General features: G+C 36.5%; 3 protein-coding genes across 3 annotated transcripts; 2 read left to right on the forward strand and 1 right to left on the reverse strand.

Moving 5' to 3' along the window:
* Nucleotides 1-881: 881 nt before the first annotated feature.
* On the forward strand, nt 882-3,613 carry LOC114734686 (uncharacterized metal-dependent hydrolase YabD-like). Its single transcript, XM_028922326.1, has 7 exons — nt 882-1,169; nt 1,251-1,332; nt 1,661-1,711; nt 1,986-2,086; nt 2,364-2,517; nt 2,616-2,822; nt 3,044-3,613. Exons 1-7 carry the CDS (start codon nt 970-972, stop codon nt 3,170-3,172), a joined length of 924 nt encoding a protein of 307 aa, XP_028778159.1. The 5' UTR covers nt 882-969; the 3' UTR covers nt 3,173-3,613.
* Nucleotides 3,614-3,905: 292 nt separating this feature from the next.
* Nucleotides 3,906-7,025, reverse strand: LOC114734685 (fatty alcohol:caffeoyl-CoA acyltransferase-like). Its single transcript, XM_028922324.1, has 2 exons — nt 6,401-7,025; nt 3,906-5,152 (listed from the first exon to the last, which is right to left on the reverse strand). The coding sequence occupies exons 1-2, from the start codon at nt 6,854-6,856 to the stop codon at nt 4,262-4,264; spliced, it is 1,347 nt and encodes a 448-aa protein (XP_028778157.1). The 5' UTR covers nt 6,857-7,025; the 3' UTR covers nt 3,906-4,261.
* Nucleotides 7,026-14,461: 7,436 nt separating this feature from the next.
* Nucleotides 14,462-21,645, forward strand: LOC114734684 (transportin MOS14-like; the record flags this gene model as incomplete). Its single annotated transcript, XM_028922323.1, has 15 exons — nt 14,462-14,968; nt 15,877-15,975; nt 16,135-16,359; nt 16,468-16,587; nt 16,793-16,876; nt 16,968-17,027; nt 17,732-17,860; nt 18,155-18,216; nt 18,499-18,555; nt 18,883-19,006; nt 19,742-19,876; nt 20,337-20,417; nt 20,975-21,088; nt 21,206-21,285; nt 21,510-21,645. Coding segments are annotated over exons 1-15 (1,731 nt in total), but the record flags the coding sequence as incomplete, so codon positions are not given.
* Between the last annotated feature and the right edge of the window lie 443 nt (nt 21,646-22,088).

Below are 22,088 nucleotides of genomic sequence, written 5' to 3' on the forward strand. Positions count from 1 at the left end.
AACTGATGGGGTGGACCAAAAAACAAAAAAGATATTCTAACTGAGGGCAATAATTCTAATTTTTGTAATTACTTTCTTCAACGTCCTCATTCAGTGTTAGTAGTAGTTGACATTATCTAAGAACAGAGCAAAGCCGGGAAAGAGAAGAAGAAGGAGGGGCGAATCTATGGTCAATCTCGGTTCATTGTGAGCTAGGAATTAATCAGGCCAGGGAAATGCCCACATCAGTTGGGCGGCGTACGAGAATATCCTACAAGAGAGTAAAAGGAAAAACTCAACGAAATTCTCACGATGGGTTGTGAGTATTCGTAAATGATACTTATCCGGTCCTTAATATAAGACTCATTTAACTAATTTGATTACATTAAGAAAGTTAGGTAAGTTAGTTATTTATAAGAAATATGACACATTTTTCCTAAAATACATAATCATCTTTCTTAATACCCCTCTCCCTCTTCTATTTGATTATGGTTGAGGGAGTATCCATGGGGTTAATTTAGAGAAAATTGATAAATATGATAAATAGGTCTTATATTTAGGACCAAAATCAACTCAAGAATTGGGTCCTATATTAAGGACCAAAAGAGTACTTCTCTAATATTAAATGTAAGATTCTTATACACACTAATATAAGAGTCTTATATTTAGGACCAAATGAGTATTTTACTGGCATGTCCTGATTTTGTGAGCCCAGTCACTTAAGTTTTTTTTTTTGTTGAAAAAAAAAGAAGAAGATAAAACTCGACGAGATCTCAGAGAAGTTTAAGAAAAGGAACCGATGTAAGTTCATAATCGTAGAACACACACTTGCTTTCCCATACGCCACGTTAGATCTTTCTTAAAAAAATAAAAGTCAACGAAGTAACCATTTCGCTATGGTCTATCTGAATCCAAGGCGGAAATGGTACCGTGTAGAAGCTACCCCATTGGTTCGTGAAGATCATAGTTTGAGAGGGTTGAGAAGCAGCGATGATGAAACTGTTCGACGCCCACTGTCACCTGCAGGACCCCCGAGTCTTAGACAAGGCACCCCAACTCATTAATACTGCCCTTGACACTGGGGTTGTCTGCTTTGCCGTTAACGGAGTTTCCGAGAAAGACTGGCACTTTGTTAAGGACTTGAGCGACACTTATCCTTCTGTCATTCCTTGCTTTGGCCTCCATCCATGGTGTTATTCAGTGCCTTTCGTTTTCGGGTTAAGTTATTCGGCTGTGGATCAATTAACTGTCTTAAAGTTCTCCACCTGCAGGTTTATTGCGGAGAGAAGCCCCAGTTGGTTGAAGTCCCTCAAAGAATATTTTGATGCTACACCCTCTGCTGCAGTCGGAGAGGTATCTCTTTCTTTCTGTCCCCTTGAGGTTTGCCAAAATCCACTTGTTACAAGAAATTGGGTTTATTTGCATAAGGAAAAAAAAAAAGCTCTTGTTTGGATTATGGATTATGTTCTGTAAGCTAGTAATGGGGATTGCTGATTGGCAATATACATATATGTATATCTGTGATGACTGCAAAAGCTTGTTTAGTATTGACTCATTAGATGGAAGTTTTCACATGACGATTTTCAGGGACTTAATGTGTAACTCTGGTATTGTGTGCTTAACACTTGTTGCAATAGATTTTCCTCTTTTGGTTATACGTAATACTTCTAATTTATTTCAGATTGGTGTGGACAAAGGACCACTTGCAACGCATTCTAATTTCTCAGAACAGGTTTTTCCTTCTCTTTCCCCTCAACTGTTTATAAAGGTGTTTTTCTGTCAATGATCTTCATAGCTTCGTCGTCATCATCTCGGACCAATCTGCAAATGCTTCTATTTAGCTTTCCTTTTCTTAAAGATGAATATCTGCAAATAATCACTTCAATAGGAGAGTAGATGTTGTCAATAGCCCAATGAGGTTGTATATAAAGTAATTTCATGTTCTATTCCTTACTTTTGGGATATCGGCTACACTTTTTCCCTTATGCATCAAGACATCAATGTAGGTTGAAGTACTGCGGCTGCAGCTTGAGCTAGCAAAAGAATTGAACAGGCCAGCATCTGTCCACTGTGTTGATGCTTTTGATGAACTTCTTCAGCTGATGAAGTATGAATATCAATATCTCATATTACAAAACTTAGTTTAGTGACAATGACATTTCAATGATTATTCAAATGCAAAACTCTCTCTCCAGATGAGATTGATTCGGTGTGCGAAACAGAGTTCTCTTGCTATCATTTTAACCAATAGAAGATGCATTCTGTGACGCACTTCCGATAGCATCAATCCGATTCTTGATCTCATTGCTTACTTCTAAAGCATATTCCCTAGTTGTTTGAAACTCTTCTAATGTACAGTGTCATAAAAACTTCAAAATTGGCAGGTCCATCGGGCCATTTCCCGCTGGTGTCATCCTTCATTCCTACATAGGTTCTGCGGAGATGGTTCCTGAATTTCACAAGCTTGGGGCTTATTTTTCCTTCTCTGGGCATCTTTTGTTTCTAAAACCAGACAAGGCGGAGGAAATGCTGAAGATGGTAATTTTTCTAAACCTGGGTCATGTGATCAAATTTGATCTGTGTCATGTTATATATGTCAGAACCAAGGCTTTTCTTAAAATCTATATCCCATTTAGGTACCATGTGATAGGGTTTTATTGGAGACAGATGCGCCAGATGGACTACTGAGATCAAACGTAGATTCTCTGTTTCTCGTTGAAGGGGATCCTTCTCTCCCGCCGGACCTTCGTGGCCAAACCACTCTTTCCTCAAATTCTGGCTTCCCCATTGATGCTTCAACGTTGCCAAAGGAAACACTCAATCATCCAGCAAACATTCGCAACGTATGTGGCCAAAGTCCTCAAATTTTTAGCGATGATCCCAATCCCATGAGATTTTTCAGGGGTTGACTTGCATGCTTCAATCTAATGACTTTCTGCTAATCACATTCAAGACGCAATTTTGATGCTTTACAGCTGTTGTGTGCAGAGTACAACACGCAAAGCAGGGGATAATTGCTTTATTTAAGGTTCTCATTTTTTTTTTTTTCCAATTTCACATGCAGGTACTGGGTTACGTTGCGTCCATGCTGGAGATTCCTAAAGAAGAACTTGCTGAATTAAGTTACCAAAATGCTGTCCGCCTATTCTCATATGAAGGTTCCAAACTAATCAAAACGCCAACAAAACCATAACAAAAGATACAATATATATATATATATGTATATATATTGAGCCGACATGTTAATGTGCGGCGATGGTTCGCTTGTATGTCCCCCAAATTTGGTTGTCTTTTCCTAAGAAGGATGTGTCTCGGGCAGGGCTTAGTCAATATTAATGTCAATTAAATTAATTACTTGTGGGTCCGGGGAGCATGAAAGTAAAGTGTCCATGTCAAACACCGGACAAATTTACGTCTGGGTGTTTGGGTAATGATTTTAAAAGTAAAATAAGGATATGGGAAAATTTTATTTCAATTTATGTAAAAAATATTATTGTGGAAAACTAAACACTCTCTAAATTTATGTATTCATAATATATCGAATTGTTAAAGTTGAGTCGTCAAATTGATGAAATGTACACCCTTCATATAGTTTTTTATAAGTTAATAAAATGGGAGAAATTTTTATTATCAAGATATGCAATATTACCAACTTTTATAAATATTTACCGTGACGCTTACAAAAATGCCTTCTATAAAATATCAACTCAACTATTATCCTTTTTCCTTTTCATTTTTCCATAAGGGACCATTATTGCTCAACTATTTATCATTACTGCAGCAAAATAGGACAGAAAATATTTTTTTAAAAAACACAAAACTGTACTAATGTTGATCTAATCCCAGCCTTATCACGATCAATAGTTTCTCATTCAATTGCTGACTTACTCATTAATCCCTCTCTCCCCTCTTCCAGAAAACAGAGATTGGCATACCTGGGAAATTTTTATATATTGAAAGCGTATTTCACAAGAACTTATCCAAGTAACTGTACAAACAGTTGTGAAGAAAATCCTTTTGCTCACAGGCAATGCATGGGAACTCATGCCCAGTGCCTTGACTCGACGCCATGAGAAGCTCCACCTTCGTAGAAAGCAGCTGAAAATCTGCAATAATTATCTAGTATATATTTCTTCTTAGCATCCTTATAGCTTATTCTACAATTACACCCAGGGATTATCATCATCAATTGTGCCAGTAATCACGTATTTATAATACTTATATGCATATAAATATATGTAAAAGAATAAATTATGAGAAGATGTTCATCCAATGATCTCTATCAATTCAAGAACTCATGGAAGAGTTTGAGGAATTTCTGCATTTCCTTGGGAGGAAGTGCCACCAAAACATTAACGCCACCGCCGCCTTCAGCCTCATCATCTGGGGGGAAAAAGAGGATAATATCCTTCCTGTGATACACCACTGGACAACTATACCTAGGCTTTCCCCATGGATACTCCACCTCTGCAAACCCTAGCCTCCACCACGACGACACCAGCACCTCACCGTTCGGAAAACCATGGTACAGCTCCCCCCAGTCTATCACCGATCTCGCGTACTCATCCGTCATTCTCACCGCGCCTTCACTCACCGTCTCCACCAACCGACCAAAGGGACCTCGCTTCAACTCCTCACACTTGGCCGTCGCATACGCAGTCAATACCGCGTTTCCGGCGTAGGCCTTCGGCAGCGGAGGATTCAGTCGCGACCTAATATCCACAGCATACAGCATAGTCGACGACCGATTCGGATCATCTCCCGCGGATAACGCCTTGCACCTCCACACGAGAGCGGTGACGACGTTGAAGCCGGTGATGCGGGCGGCTCCAGTGGCATTGGCCTTGGCCTCGGCTTTGAGGTGGTTGATGTTGTGGGCGGTTAAACGGAAGATCTTGAAATCGAGGTGCTCAGAGGAGGCTTCGAATACTCCAGACTCGGGGCCCGTGACGGGGAGGTTACCGAGATTGAGGAGCTCGGGGTGGCTGAAGGGAACACGTGGCGGGGATCGAGCGGCCAGGAGATGCCTGTCGTGGGAAGGGGTCACGGCCAAGGGCTTGTTGGCGGCGAAAGCGGCAAGGTTGTCCAAGAAGATCTTGAAGCTAATGCCGTCGACAGTGGTGTGGCTGGTTGAGATCCCAATCGCAAAGCCGCCACAGTTGAAGGACGTCAGCTGCCATGAAAAAACAGAATTAATTAATAATTAATTAAATTACTATGGTGATGAATTCTTTCAATGTTTGTTTAATTATAATTATATCTGCTGCATGCCTTGACATAACAATACTTGTCGCATTCCAGATTTCCTTCTGAATCACTTTCACATTAATAAGTGATCCCACAATGCTGTTGAGAAAAAGCTAACTTTTCGGCTGTCTAACTAGCGCATTAAATTGGCACTTATATTTCATTACATGAATGGATTGATTCCGTAATTCTTGTAATAGCTGCTAGTAATAATATCTGATACACGTTGATTCAAAGCAAACAATTTTCCAAATCCTGCGGGCAAAACAACAACAAATTAAACAACAAATTTTATAACCCCACTTCTTTAATTTTTTCAAACGAACCCATTAAAATTCTTTCCTCTCCCCTTCTCTTCATTTCTCTCATGCCAAAAAGACCATAAGGCGATGTTCATTTTTAACTCACCATGTATAATTTTGCCAAAATAAAACTAAGGGACGAGCCAGCTAGAAAAGCATATAACTAGAAACCTCAAGAGCAGTAAGTAGTACTAACATATTTGATGCCAATCACATAACAACAAAAATTCATAGCAAATGAAAAGCCCTAGTTTGTATGAGCAACAGATTAACTTTGACACATACATGTTGGTTTACGTGCAAGAGAATTACAGAATATGAGAGACAGATATTCGATCGTCTCTGCGTTTTTGTGAATCTAAAAGCGGAAACTAGAGCCAGCAACTTCATGATCGTGATGAGATCTGAAAGTACAGTAAGTCTTAGTTCCACGTCTGCCATCAAAGTATAAGTTGAAAAGAGATGCGGAACAAAAAGTTTTTCGGCGCATTATTACTGAATCGCTCAGAAAAAGCAGATACATTATTTATTGTTCAGAAAAAGGAAATCATCATATCGTGATTTCGGAACCGCCCGCGGGCGTGCCACGGATAGATGTTATAGTTCAACGTTGAAAGGCTAGCTAGAAATTAAAGTCCACATGCATTTGGGAAAGGATCAGAAAGACATTAATTTCAAACTACTTTCATGTAATTATGTCTGACCTGAAAGCAAACCCTACCCATGCCCTAGCCACGCACAATTATACAAAGAGCATACGGATGAACACAACTCACCTCTTCACATGCAGAGACGAAAGATAATGAAGACTTTAAACCAAGGAATTAAAAGCAACTGAATTGATAAGGATGGAGAGTATGTTCATGTCGTACCTGGAAAACACACAGTGGCTGATCACCCGGTTTGAGAAAATCCTTATTCTTATGAACTAACTGAGCAAAAGCTGGATTAGGGTAGACCAAGTCTCCTATCTGATCCAACTCCAAGTCACTGGAAGCCACCACAAACCCAGCTCCCGCACCGTTGCAGTCTATCTCCAACCGACCGGTTTCAGAGTTGAGCTTCAGTCTTCCGGCGAAGAAGTCATAAGGCACCAAAGCATCGGCCAACGCCCTCTTCAGCCTCTCAGCTACAATGTCCGGAGGGAAATCCTCCTGGGATGCGAAGAAGTGAACAGTTTCAACGTCGAAATTGAGGACCTTGTCTATGTTTGACAAGAACATGGACCTTCTCTCCGTTTGTTTGGATGGAAAAACCATGCACGAGTTTTGGATCCTCACCTTCAGATCCTGAGGCAAAGGAGGAACTTCTTGGCAAATAGTTCCCATCCTCTTGTCTGTGTATTCAAAATATGAATATGTGCGTGCTGTTTACCTTTGCTGATCTATATATATATATACACACTTGCGAAACTGATTAGAATGGCTTAGATTGTGACACGAAGTCAAGAGAGAAGATTTCGGAGAACGAATAATGACATCGAGAAAGGAAAATGAAGGTGATCGTGGAATAGGGTTGGTACATACTACTTAATTTGCAGGCATATGTAAGTGTAGAGTGAGAGAGAAACAAGTGTCAGACAATGACAGGATTGAGAACTTGAGATTGTTGTTGAGTTCAGGTTAATAATGGAGGCGGTTGGTTGGTAGGTTCAGAGAGGATAAAAGGCAAGGGCGTGGGGGAGTGCATATACTGTTGTGTAACGGTGTGCAATGAAGGCTAAAATTGTTAGGTGGATGCAATGGAGTGGTGATCCATGCATTTTCCCATACTTGCTGTCTCCTAATAATTAGCTCTTCGTCTCTTATTTTTCCCCTTCTGGCGAGTGTGGCGACCCCATCTTCCTTTCGGTGTGAGCATGATGCTGATAAAATCTAAACTATCCAAATATCCAAATACAGTTTTAATGTTTAGATTTAAAACTTTTTAATTAGTAATTTTTAAATAAAAATTATAGTTAAGAAATTATATTTATTTTGGATCATGTACCTATAAAAAAAATTTTAAAAAATATATTAAATATTAAATCCTAATCATCTATATTAAATTTGAATGGTTGAGATCTGGTAAGCATTATGATACTTACTTATTCCACTTGATGCCTTGGTGGGACAGTTTTTATGATGGTTTCTTGCTTTTTCTTTTTCTTTCTTGTCTTTCTTTATGACTTTGATTCTTTTCTCTTCTATTTCTATGATGAAATACGAATTTAATTCTTCAATTGTGGTTTCTTTCTTTTTCTTTATGCCCCTTGCCCATTCTTTACAGATTTGATTGTGATTTCCTTCTTCTTGATAAAAACATATATTTTTAACCTTCAGCTTTAGATGAGATTGTAATTTGACTATTTAATATTTAATTTTAAAAAGTAGCTTTAGATAAGATTGTAATTTGACTATTTAATATTTAATTTTAAAAATGATCTCTTGAGTTTTTTAATTTTAATTCCATTCATTTCAAAAAATAATTTTTTATAATAATTATTTTTATTTTGAAAATTATATTTAATGGAGTGTTTGCATGTTATATAAAGCAATAACAAAAAATTAAATATTAAATTTTAGTTATTCATATTAAATTTGAATGACTAAAATTTGATTAGCATTATGATACTTGTTATTATGATTAGTATTGAAACTGGCTGATTTCCTGTATTTCCTTTCATTTTCTACGCTCTTTAATGGCCCTTTATTTTCTCACGTTATGCTGCTTAAACCCGGTTTAAAAAGTCCAGACCCTCACGCGGTAAAACCTAATGTCATTAATACAGGATTTGATTCTTATCTCACTCTGCAATTCCACTGTCTTATCTCCTTCAGTTTTGTCTCTTTATTAAGCGCTTGTCTCCGCCAGTTTCTGCATCTTCACACTCGTTGGTTTCGTTTTGCCGCCAGTGATGATAAAGAAACCAGGCTAAATAATGAACTCACTGCGCGGCTATTAATATATATATATATATATATATATTTCAAAATTCAAATTTATCCACTTTGACCTTGTTTAATTAGCTCACTTTTTGGATTTTTAATGTTTGTACTGCACTCCACTACCTAATGAATAGTCATTTATCAAATTCCTTCCGTCCTTATGTGCGAGTAGTATATCTTGTCAACGGTTCTTGATCTGTCTTATTAACGAAGGATAAATAGTTAAAACTAATTAATATTTTATATTGAAATTTTATTTTTAATTCTTTAATTTTAATATTATTAGTCTTAATTTATTTTTTAAAACAATTATAGTTGTTTTAAAAATCAAACTTAATATGTTAGGATTTATTTAGGAATGCTTTATATCATGATCACCACTCAGGATATCAATAGCATCACTTTTTTTAAAACAATTTTATGATTAAATGATTAAAAATATACTTTATGAAATTAAGAGGACTAAATTGAATCTTTATATAAAATTAAATGGCAAAAAATATACTTTAACCATTTTAAAATGATGAATATCTGGAAACAAAGGCCCGAAATTTCCAAGCCATGCATATTTTTAAACCGAAAAAGTATATAATATACTGATTATAATCTGTTTACAAACAACTAATTAAGAACCACTGCTCATTAAAAAGCAGTTTGATTCAGCTGCACACAACTAATGTACCGAGGGAAAAAAATTTGTGCGGCCATTTGCAACAAATGAAAATTAAGGAATTCAAAATGGGAAAGTTTAGGAAAGTATTTAAGCAGCAGTTACAATATTTTCTTCTGAAAGTTACATTAATTACTATGATCTTAACACCTTTCCAGCTCACCCCACACACATGCAAATGCATTATTGGCTTATAATTGCAACCTTTCATATGTAGGCATCGACGAACTCACCATCAAATTCTACCAATTTTCCTAACCTTCAGTTAGTTTACCTTCAGTCAAGTTCCTCACCCACCAGGGCATATATATGCAGTGACTAATTAATACTCGGCCTCCATTTAAAAAACTCGTTTCTGAAGAGCTCCCGTCGTCGTCAAGCCACCTGTTTAATCGATCTCTTCCTCATGCATTACCAGACCCTGGCCCATTTATGATGCCTGTGGCCGAACTCACCATTAAACTCAGCAACTGCGCATTTAATTCAATAATCAAATAAGAAATCAAACTGAACTGAATCAATATATGTGTGTGTTGTAATATTTTTTGGGTGTGTCAAAGAAAGGATCCTACATTAATTGGGAATATGGGAAGATAAAAACAAATTGAGTATTAATTGTGAACAAATTTTCTTATTATTATTAAGAATGGTTCAGAACACACAGCTCTAGAGTTTTCGAGCTCCTCTCTTCTCCTTCTTGTGTGTTCTCTTACCAGCTGAATTTACTACTATCTTCTGCTGTTCTGCTCACCCTGTTATACAGGAAGGATCCGTTTAATCTTGGGGAGTGCCGCATCCTTATCTACGGTGGTTGCGGAATAGCTCTTAAGGACAGCGTCCTTGGGACGTGACTCGAATTAAATATTTATTTTGCAGGTGCTGCCGCCAAGAATGTGTGTGTGTGCTCATTTCAGGACAATACGAGAAACGCGAGACTGAAAAGAAAGAAATTGCTGAATAAAGGCCTAACCGTGGACGTACATGCTGGGTCAGACAGAGCGTGGGGATCCTCGTTAAGGCATCTGTGGAGCGAATGAAGAATGTGGTTTGAGATGATCAGAAAATAGAGATTATTGCTTGGTTCATAGGGGAATGGAAATGATGGACACTTGAACTATGATATGACCCCTCAAGAGAGACCGTGAAAAGCACGCCAGAATAAGACGCGCACATGACGGTGTACCCCCATATAATCTCTTCCCCTAACTACATTTTCCAGCCTTTATATCTCCATAGTCCCCCCCTTCAAATCCAACCCGCAATATATAACAAGACTCATACACCTGTCTAGTAGCTACATGAATAGACGAATGGTCGCTTTCAAGTTCGCTTGTGAATGGTATCACTTCCTGTGTACTTATACCCATATAATTTGTATAGTTTATGCCCACATCTATATCATGCATAAATTGTGCAGCAGGAAGCTAATGTGGTGGATTTCTCCTGCAAATAATACTGTGATTTAAGATATTTGCTTTGCATTAGGCTGCGTTTTTTATTTGTTAAATGTCACAGCTTTATTCCGGTTCTAACGTCTCAAGCTCAGTGTCGCAGGTCATTCCCACAACCAGATGTCACCGCTTAAATACACTGTCGAAAGGACTACGCTGTTTCGATTCTAATCCATGGAACACAGCACACATCATCATTAATTAACCGAATAAATAGAGTACCATGTGCAAGTTACTACCGTCATTTCCTTTCCTTCTTAAGAAATAACAATATAGAGTAAGCCTAATTGGATGGCTTAACCCTGTGGTTTTGAGCTCAGTGGATGATGCTGTATACATACAAATTCATTATCAGCATAATTGTCAGATCTAGGGTGAGGATAAAGACATCCCTTTTACTGATTACTGGATAAGAAGTCTCGGACTAGGCAAATGTGTGGGGAAAAAATCTTTAATTTTATGATCCGCTTTATAGAATAGTTTGTCAAGTGAAAGCAGTTAAACTGTATGCGAACATGACTCACAACTATATGCCAGGAATAGGAGCGCTGTCTATAGACATGTACTACGTTAGGAGGGTTTTTTCGGGTGATGTTTTGGAAATTATGTTAATAATTTACCAAAGCTCAAAAACAGAGCAGATTCATAAAGTGCAATGCTTGATTCTTACTCCGAATTCGAAGTCAAAATGTTTGGCTGGCCTGAGACCCGAACTTAACTAACCATCTAGCTCCTAATTTCTGATGGGAAGGAAGCGCCGAAAGACCCCACTAGGTCAAAAGGTAAGGTTTTAGTTGTAAGGTACAACTGGTTGACATTCAATATTTTTGCTTTTTGGTGTGCGTATCATTTCAAAAAGGCATAACCTTTTCTTGCATCCTACATAAAGTTGCTCTATGATTAATCAGTCTCGACACTGTTTGGTTTCGTCTTGCTCTGGTTCACGAAGTGACGATCGAGGTGAGCACATACCAGCTGATTTCATCGAGGAAGTGTAGGAAAGAAAGGTTTCTGATAAGAACTACCAGAACCAGAAGGGGGTCTTGTAGGCGGCGAGCGAGTTGTCTGGCTCGGCGATTCAGGAGCTGGGACTTGGCTAAGCCCGCTTCTGGGTCGGAGCCAAGCGAACAAGTAACCGAATGATGGCAGAAGAAAGTCAACGAAATGATTGGGCGATTGGTCTTGGCAAGGTACAGGTTTTTGGAGTTGCCATTTCGTGGGCTTTCAACCTTTTCAGGGCAAGAACAGTTCAAAACGGGGGTTTCTGTTTTTTGGAATGAAATCACATAGCACGAGGAAGAATCCGATTCTTGTGCAGAGTTGCATGCATTCTCGACCGAGGGTGAAAAGTTAAATTTAAAATATTTAGTTCAAAATTTATTGTCATCTATGACAATAACAATACTGTGATTTTATTTCTTTAATCACACAATTTTAAATCAGTTCAATGTTGATTTATTTTTTTGAGAGAATACTAATTAAATCCAATTAAAATATTTAAATTTAAATTAAGGTCTATACTTTTAATAAATTTCTAATTAGGCTATAAGGTTTCATTAGAAATCTCTAAATGATGTTAAGAGACTAAAATACCCATTTTAATTACAAAAAAATTAAATTGTTTTACCCTTCCAAATGATTCCTCTTTTCTTTTATGGTTATTTTTTGAAACTAAAAAACCCATATAAGTTTATAATGTTTAAAGGGTGTATATATAATTAAAACCTTCAAAAATATTTTAATCAAGAATCTTAAATTATAATATAAGTACTCTTTAAATAAATATTTTGTGTTTCCAAGTTTTAAATATTTATTTTTAAATTCTTAAAATATCTTAATTATAAGAAATATTTTTATTAAGTTCTTACAAATTATGTTTTTGGATTGGAATCCAAAGTTTGCTTAACTAAATAAAACTAATATTATAAGAACCTAATATTAAATGTTTTTTGTGACTAAAATATTTTAAGATCTTAAAATAAATATTTAAGAACATAAAATAAAAAATATTTATTTTATTTATTTTGAATTTATTTATGTTGAAATTTAAAATGTTTTATTAAAATCTTTTTGAAACTTCTAGTTATATATGCAAATTTTAAATATTATAAATTTTTTTTGTGTATTTGGTCTTAAAAGTAATCATAAGAGGTGAGAGGTCACTTGAGAGGAGCAAAATAATCAAATTTTTAGTTTAATTAGATAAAAGCATTGTGGTCATTTAACAACATTTAGAAATCTTAAATCAGGACTCATATCTTAATTAGAAATTTATTAAAAGTATAAGTCTTAATTTAAATTTAAGTATTTCAACTATATTTTGTTGACATTTTTCCTTTTTTTTGTGATATATTAATAATTTAACTTTATCATTTTAGTCTTGATTATAAATTTTAAAGTCTCGCTTGATCCTAAACACGAGATAAAGATGGGAAGTGAGTCCCCCCCCCCCAAAATATTACCTCTGATTAATTGCAACAAGTTGAAATGGATGGATTTAATTTTTAAACCGTTGAACATCACTTTACTGTAGTAATTAATTTTATTAAAGACGTAAGATTGGTCAGCTCAAAAAAAAAAAAAGAGAGATGAGATTGGAAATTACACCTGTCTCTACAAATCTAAAGACGTCAGCCACCACGCATCGATAACTCTGTGGTGAGTTGATTTTGCAAGTAGAATCGGAACAAACTACTGGTTATTAATATAAAATATTATTTGATTTTTATTTTGATTCTAAATATAAGATTCTAATTTATTTTTTCTCTTATATTCATATTTTTTTTCTAAATTAGTCCTTCTAACAATAATAGTTTTAGCTAATATACTTGGTTAGCAAGAATATTTTAGGTAAGTAACATTTATTTAAGACAAATAACTAATTCAACTTACTTCATTTATTCTTCAAATTAATCAACTAGTCTTATAATTAGGACCAGGGGTAGTAGTATATTAGATGCTATCTTCGATCTTAAATATAAGAGCTAGCTGACTAATTAGAGTAGATTAAGAAAGTTAATAAATTAGTTAGTCATTTGTATTCATCCGATCCTAAATATAAGACCTATTTTGTAGTGTAGATTACATTACAAAAAAGATTTTATATTTATGAGAGGAGAATTAATAAATATGTATTATTTTTTTAAAAATATCCTTACTAATCAAGTTTGTTGGTTGGAATTACCGTTAGTAGATTGATTATCTTTAAAAAAATAGATAAATATGAAAAAATAAGATGAATTGAGATTTTATATTCAAGATTTATATAAAGTCAAGTAGAGTTTTATATTAAAGACCAGTATTATTTTCTACAATAAATTACTTTTTTTTTTGTTCTTTCCCTGCAACAATAAACAGGAAAATCATCTAAATCCCTTAACCTTGTCCGATTTTTATCTTCTAGTGAGTTACTAAACATCCCACGTGGGGACATTGGAATCAAGTACTGAAGAAAATGGAATTAGTGTCATGTCATCACCTAACATAGACGATAAGCATCCACTAGAACGGGGAAAAGAGAGCGAATCGCAATTCATGGGAAATGACTAGACACCAATATAATTCTAGAAATGTTAAAAGCACCTGGTTAAAAAATCTGTCAGCTAAAATAATCTAAATTTAATTGGACATTCAATTTTATATATCATATTTTTAGTTATAGGCAAATAATTTTCATTCTAAAAACTTTTGGGTTCATCAAAAATAAAACACATCAGGTGTCTTGGTCCAATAAAATCTCTAAACAAATGCTTTTAACTAAATTTTTTTCCCAAGGGTTATTTTTTATTTTTTGGCAGCAAAGAGCTGGGGACGAATGGCAGATAAATAAATAAAAAGCAAATGGGGAAAGGCGGGGAGGGAGGAAGGAAAGGCCCAATAAGGAAAGAAGCGAATGCGGGAAAGTGGTTCGGTAGCAGAGTCAAGGGCGTAGCCCTCAGAACTCAGAAGCCTACTGGTCTGTCACTGGGGAAACTCACGTACGGAGCACAACCCACTTCAGCTCGTAGCCGTCCGATCACATCCCAGATGCTTCCCCGATGAAGCAGCACTTCCAGGCGTCGCTTCCCCCTCCTTCCCTCCTTCTCTCCCTCTTTTCCAAAATTTCCCCAAAATTACTATTCCGCCCTAATTTATAATTTCTTATATTATAATTATTACTCAAAAGCCATGGAATTGCCACTCAAGGTGGCTCAGGCCGTCCATGTCCTCAACCACGATGTCCAATCCTGCAACCGCGTCGCTGCCAATCAGTGGCTTGTTCAGTTCCAGCAGACCGACGCCGCCTGGGAGGTCGCCACCGCCATTCTCACCTCCGATCACCTCCGCAGCCACCACTCTTTCCCCTCCGATTTCGAGGTCGAGTTCTTCGCCGCTCAGATTCTCAAACGCAAGGTCATCCCCTCTCATTCCCCTCTTTTCTGCTTACTCTTTTTGTTCCCCGTGCTCTTCCAGCTCTGCTTCACTTCGTCGTAGGTAACCTTGAGTTTTCTTTGTAAGCATTGTGGATGCACGTGCAGCTCGTGATTATCTCAACTCAGACGCGTTTAGATATTGGGGCAGGCTTTGCCCCCTTCTTTAGTGTGTTTATTTAAGGGAAAGGAGGCTTGTTTGCTTCGGGATGGGAAGAAAAACGAGGATGCTGTTGTTGGAAATTTGATATTTCTGATGGTAACTTGAAACTTTTGAGTGCCGCCAAACGAGTACACGTTCTCTTTATGCTTTGGCGGAATTCAGAAATCCTTGTGAATTGTGAGATGTCTTGATTGACAATAGTATGTGGAAGCTGTCGTGGGGTTCGATCATTATTTTAAACAGTGGGTTAGAAAGACATGATGGAAGTTAGCATGGTAGTTCTACCCCCCATTTATGGGCAATTCATGTTCTTGAAGTCAACGCGGGATTATCTGTTTTGTGTAGCAGATCAATGCTCATGTCACATTCCAGTTGGTTTTCTCTGTTCGGCCAAATCAGAGATATACGTTAAGCTTATACTATTTGCATGCATTTCGATCCTGTCAAGTTTTATATGGGAATTTTTTGTTTTATTTTTAATCTGATTTAGTTGGACAACAATATAGATGGAATGGGCTGCATTTACCCTATCATTTACGACCAGACGGTTTAGTGGTTACTAGCTACCAATATTCGATGTATGAATGTGACAATCCTAACTTTTTCTTACTCTCGTTTGACGAGGAATCCGAACCAATGGCAACCAAAAAAAAAAAAAATCCCATTAGTATCTCATACAGATGCCTTAACAGAATATCCTGTTGCTTATTACATGTCTGATTATACAGATACAAAATGAAGGTTATCTACTTCAGTTAGGGGCTAAAGATGCTCTGCTAAACGCACTTCTTCTTGCAGCCAAAAGATTTAGTACCGGTCCTCCCCAGGTGCACTGTTTATCCAAAATTTATTTTCATTTTCTTTTAGAAAATAATGATGCTAAGCATATTTACCTAGCACTACAGCACACTCTCGTAGGTCATAAAGAAAGCATAAATTTTATTTCTGTTTGGGTTTTGATTGACTCATTGGTATTTTCATGACAGCTTTTAACACAAATTTGTCTTGCACTCTCTGCTCTTGTACTTCGAGTTGTTGAGCATGGAAATCCAATTGAGAAGCTTTTTTACAGTCTCCAGAATCTGCAGAGCCAGGATGATGGCAATATTGCTGTCCTGGAGATGCTTACTGTCCTACCTGAGGAAGTAGTTGACAACCAACGCACTGATTCTAAAACAAGTTCATCACAAAAAAGCCATTATTGCCAAGAGGTTTAGAAAATTTTGGTCTGATACATTCTTATATGCCCTGTGTTTCTTTCCATTGCCTCTCTTGCTCTCTCTGACTTCCATGCACTCTTTTTCATTTTCATTATGTAGCTTCTCTCGCATACGCCAATGGTTCTTGAGTTCTTGCTGCGGCAATCTGAAAAGAATTTTGATGGTTCTATACAACAGCAAGAAAAGAACAGAAAAATATTGCGCTGCTTGTTGAGCTGGGTACAAAATTCTGCTTACGACTTGTTCTAGTTGAAGAAATGCTGCATACATTAGGGTCACACAAGTTTTTAGAGGGTTTGCTTGAGTGACATTTATTTGTGCTGCTTCATCGCCCCTTCCCCTGTGCCCCTATGTTGAGTTACATCAAAAGTTTTCTATTGTCTTTTGATATTATACTAATTTGACTAAGCTTTCTTGGATTCAGGTTAAAGCAGGTTGCTTCTCTGAGATTCCTCAGGGCACATTGCCAGGTCACCCACTTCTAAATTTTATATTCAACTCATTACAGGTACTTCATTTCCAATGTTTGTATTTAAATTAAGTATTCTTACTTTGTTAAGATTACTAATGCTTAACTTGTATCTGTATTTCCGGGGAAGGTTCCTTTATCATTTGATCTGGCCATTGAAGTTCTTATTGAACTAGTGAGCCGACATGAGGTATGGTTGTCTGCTTTTATAGATGGACATTCAAACTCTATTTACTGTGATGGCATGTGTCAGTATATGTTTCATAATGCTTAATGATTTTTCCTTTTGGTGTATTTATTGTGCTTAAAATTTATTGTGGAAATTAGAGTTGTTTTCCCGTTATTTTTGGGACCAAACATGAAGAGTGAAGCACCTTATGTGGGTGTTACCTGAACCGAATACATTGTAGTAATACTTTTTCAAATACATGCATACTTCTCTGGCAAGAGACTTAAAGTTCCACCCTCAGAGGGTGGAGAGTTTTTTGGTCCTTAGATATGGTCAAATGTGCTTACTAGAACCTTTGAAGTATGTAGTTTTGCTTGCTTGCCCTTTGGATGAATTTGGGTCGATGCATAGTTGGTTATGTATTGTGGTTATGTCTACAAGTGTCACATCACTTATGACAGTCACGATACAAGGCCAAGTCAACTCTTAGAAATAAGATATGAGCTAGGTGGGGTACGTTAAATGAAATGTCAAATTCTTATTTGCATCCACATAGCTATGAAGACTATGCCAGTTGAGAAAAAGACTAATATTTTGTCTGGCTCAATTAGGATATTCTAGGTGTAAATCTTACCAGTTTGCACTACATTCATCTCAAATTTTTAATGTGCAAAGTCGTTTGAATATGAAAGATCCATCTCTTTTGATCTGTGCTTTTTGTTTAGGGGGTGCCCCAGGTTTTATTATGCAGAGTACATTATCTCAAGGAAGTACTTCTTTTACCAGCTCTTTCCAGGGGAGACGAGAAAATAATTGGTGGCCTTGCATGCTTGCTGTCAGAAATTGGGCAGGCTGTAAGTGTTAAATGAGAATTGATGCTCCAAAAGATTGTTATAAGTAAAAACAGAACTATTTTTTTGAATTGTCAAATCCTCTTCATGTTAATCATTTTATTGTGTTGCCCGTTTGAAATTTCATTGCTTGTCTAAAGTAACATTGGAGAAATATCCTCTCTTCTTGAGAAAATAAGTATCTTATGTTTCGTGGAAATATGCCAATGATGCAACCATATGCTCATTGTTTTTATCATTTGTCTTGTTTTTTCATCCATCGTATGTAACTAGTCCCCTTCTTTGAATGTATGCTAGGCTCCATGCCTTATTGTTGAAGCTAGTCCAGAAGCCCTTGCACTGGCAGATGCACTCTTGAGGTAATGACTCAAATTAATTCTTAGTTACTTATTGCTTTAATGTTTTTTGTGCATTTTCAAGCTCCAACTATAGCTGGTTTTATGGACTTGCTTTATAATGTTCTGGTTGAAATTTATATTGGATTTAATAATTGAACTGAAGAGCTGCAATTCAGGTACTTGCATAAGCATGTTTCAGAAGGCCCTTTTCTTGGATTATCGCAATTATGTGTATTTATGGGGCATACTGCTTCCTGTCAAATTAGCTTGCTTAAGAGTTTAACATGCTGAATACGCATGCAGATGTGTGGCATTTCCAAGTGAAGATTGGGAGATTGCAGACTCAACATTGCAGTTTTGGTAATTTTGCCTTTGGGTTGACAATTTTTTATTTAGTTTGCATTACCTATGTCCTTTATTGTTCATATGCTCGTGTGATCTCTCCTCCCTTCCCTTTCCGTGCTCTTAAATTCTGTTGCTGTTTCAATTTAATGCACGCAGCTTTCTGTTTGATTATTGGTGGCAACACTAGTACATGCACTTTTACATCCCAAAATATTTGTGAGAACAATAATAGATTTTTTGTTTTTGGTTCTACGATACGAATGTTTATAGTTTACATCCTTGTGGGAGCAGTCAGTTTAGAGATTTTGTCTCAGCTCATGAGCGCCCAATATACTGTCTCAGGTCCACTCTTGCTAGCTATATTCTCGGCCTTGATGAAGATGGTGCAAAAAGTAGGAAACATGTGGAAGGCATTTTTTCATCTGTGTTCTCAGCATTACTTGATTCACTTTTATTACGTTCTCAGGTTTCTTCTTTATCTATTTGGTTTTTACTTGTTGCTGCTTTTCATTTGGTGGTATCACTTTTATGATTTCTGGCTTATGTAATTATAAGTGGAAATAATGCTAGGATGAAATCTGCTGCATAGACATCACCCTAATCATGAGACTGATGCTATGACATTTCTGGAATTCCATGTCCTGAGAATCATCCGCCCGCACCAAACACTTTAAAAGAAACCGTGGTAGCTATTATGGCATGATGAACAGAGATGTTGTTATAAATTGTCTAGGAGAGTGTTTGGCTTGGACTTTTGAGAGCCCAAAAGTGCTTTTGTGAAACAGGCTTTTGGCAAATGTTGTTTGGGTATTTTTCTTTGTGATCAGAAAGTTCATTTCACAACCAAGCTTTTAGATGCTAAAAGCCCATTTTTGAAACGCGATCTAGGGTACTTCTAGCTTTCAGCTTGGCTAATGTGTACCTTTGATAGACAGATTTTTGACAAACTGAAAACGAAACACACAATAAGAGATCCTTAGCACTCGGTTCTTACCTGTTGCCTTGTTAGTGTCACGTCTTCCCTTGGTGTTTTTGAATAGCTGGGATTTTCATTTTCTTTTTGGAGCAACGATGTAGTTTTAGGAGCACATAGCTTAGTTAATTGATCTTCATGAATTTTGTTTTGTGTTGATTAGGTGTTGAGATATCTTATGTTTTAACAGATTTAATGTTCTAATTTTATCTTCTTGGGCACTTACAGGTAGATGATTCCACGTATAATGATGAGAGCAGAGTGATTGATTTACCTGATGGTCTGGTCCATTTCAGGATGAATCTAGTTGAACTTTTGGTGGATATCTGTCACCTACTAGGATCTGCCATTTTTATGCAGAAGGTGCTTTTCAAAAGTCTATTTCCTTCCACTCTTTTTTAACTCAGCTTTTTGTGTAGGTTTGATGTTTTACACATTCTAGCATGGGATACTTCATTTCTTAAATAACTTATAATATCCAATTGTAAACTGGTGTGAGCAGAAGAAAATTCTTCTGTCTGATAATGTGGGATCATTAGTAAATGGACAAGTTAGTTATATATAAAATTAATTATTTGAAATTTGAATGAAGTTTTTGTTTTGATATGACGGAACTATGATAAGATTAATTGAAATCTTTCCACTTGAACTGCTCTTTCCCTCCTTATTCAAATCTTGATCTTGAGCATGGCGATCTGTGCTACTGTAGTATGGCTGACCAATTCAAAAACCTGTACAATTCGTCTGTTATGAATTAGTTAAAGGAAGTTCTGATAATGTTCCTACTTCATTTCCCTCACTTTGAATATCACTGTCTCTGCAGCTATTTATTGGCGGCTGGGGATCTCCTAATCTGCCAATCCTGTGGAAGGAAGTTGAAAGCAAGCTGTTTGTTCTTAATGCGGTTTGTATCACTATGTTTTAGTTTATGTACCTTTATGCTTTGAGTGGGATTTTTAGTTGTATGCCATTATAAACTTGCTTTTTTAGAAGAAATATACTGAGAGTCTAGAATTTGTTTATTTATGCTTTAAAAACTGACGCTGAAGATTTAACATGAATTGGGGTATTGAGTACTTCTGGTGAATCACTAGTAAAATGAGATTGGAGAATATTGGGGGCACAAAATAGAATAGACAATTTTTTATAGGAATATGCTGGAAGATTTTGTTTCTTTTTTCGTGCTTGCTTCTAGGTTGGGTTTTATCTTCTGCGTCATTGCATTCAACAGAGAAAAATCTTTGTATCTTTGTGTTTGGCTTAAAAGTACAATTGTGTTCATGACAAAATTGTCTTACCATGGAAAACCCCATTTGTCATTTTGTCTTGAACAAATCAGTATAATGCCTGCTTCTTTCTATTCTGCATGCATTGGTTGCAAATTTGCAGTTTTCATGTTTAACACACGATAATCTAGTTATATATGAGTGTGTATATGTATATGTATATGTTTTCTTCTAGGTTGCTGAGGTAATCATACAGGATGGCCAAACCTTTGATTCCTCTGTAGTAATGCAGTTGGTGACAATGTTGTCAACTAAGCCTTCTGATGGGCTGAATGGCTTCATCTGCATTGTAAGCTTTATATGATTTTTCCCTCATTTCTTCCATTGGTACTCATTTCTAAGCGGCATGCTGTTTTTTTTCCTTCTTTTTATTCCCCAAATAATTTCATTTTCTCCTTTTAAATAGGTATACAGATCTCTGGCAGACGCTGTTGGTTCCTATTCTAAGTGGATATCTGCTTTTAAGTCAAATTTTAGGCCCTTGTTGTGAGTACTTTTACTTTTTGGTGGGATAGAAAGGTTCTAATGGACTATTTGGTGCAATTGTTGCAAATTACCATATGCTTCCCTTTCAGATATATCCAATCAGGTTTTATGAAATTTTGTAGCTGAACCATAGTGATTTTGTTGAATTTATTTGGTTCTTGCTGATTGACAATATTTTATGCTTTTTCTTCCTTGGTTCTCACATTTCCTATTTTTACTTTCAGATTATTTCTTGCTATAGGGATTTCAGAGCCTCTGTCTTCAAATGCTTGTGCTTCTGCTTTGCGTAAAGTCTGTGAGGATGCATCTGCAGTAATTTATGAACCCTCAAATTTGGAAATTGTAATGTGGATAGGAGAGGTGAGCTACTCTTTAACCATAGTGGAGTAAACATGAGTGAGAATATTTTTCATCGATCTGTATTTTGTGCATGTGTTGGGCACCCAACCGGGGTTGAGAATCCTTATCCAAAAGGTAACTATTGAGGGTGGGAGATTCAATCCATTTAGGTACCTGGTAGAATATTCCATACTATTCAATGTGAGACTGGTTCCTATCAATCAATCCCCTTTAGAGAACCAACATCCTAGCAACTAAACTCTAATGTTCCACTTAGCTTCTTCATAGGTGAGAACTTCCATGGCTAGGCCTTTCTAAAATTGTTGACTATGAACTCTGATAATGATGGACATTAAATTTTTTTTTTCTGGGGGGGGGGGGTGGGGAGACTCTTCTGTTTTCTTTTCTTTTTTTTAAGAAGTGGGGTAAAAACTCACTCGCAAGCTCATTATTGGGAGGAGAGA

Source organism: Neltuma alba, unplaced genomic scaffold (genome assembly GCF_004799145.2).
Source record: "Neltuma alba isolate B1F8T4 unplaced genomic scaffold, ASM479914v2 tig00013127_pilon, whole genome shotgun sequence".
Taxonomy (NCBI): Eukaryota; Viridiplantae; Streptophyta; class Magnoliopsida; order Fabales; family Fabaceae; genus Neltuma; species Neltuma alba.

Coding starts and splice junctions, on each gene's coding strand:
- LOC114734685 (XM_028922324.1), bottom strand. CDS start 6,856: ATGGGAACTATTTGCCAAGAAGTTCCTCCTTTGCCTCAGGATCTGAAG. Junction 5,153..6,400: donor AGCCACTGTGTGTTTTCCAG/GTACGACATGAA, acceptor TTTTCATGGCAG/CTGACGTCCTTCAACTGTGG.
- LOC114734686 (XM_028922326.1), top strand. CDS start 970: ATGATGAAACTGTTCGACGCCCACTGTCACCTGCAGGACCCCCGAGTC. Junction 1,333..1,660: donor CCTCTGCTGCAGTCGGAGAG/GTATCTCTTTCT, acceptor AATTTATTTCAG/ATTGGTGTGGACAAAGGACC. Junction 1,712..1,985: donor ATTCTAATTTCTCAGAACAG/GTTTTTCCTTCT, acceptor ACATCAATGTAG/GTTGAAGTACTGCGGCTGCA.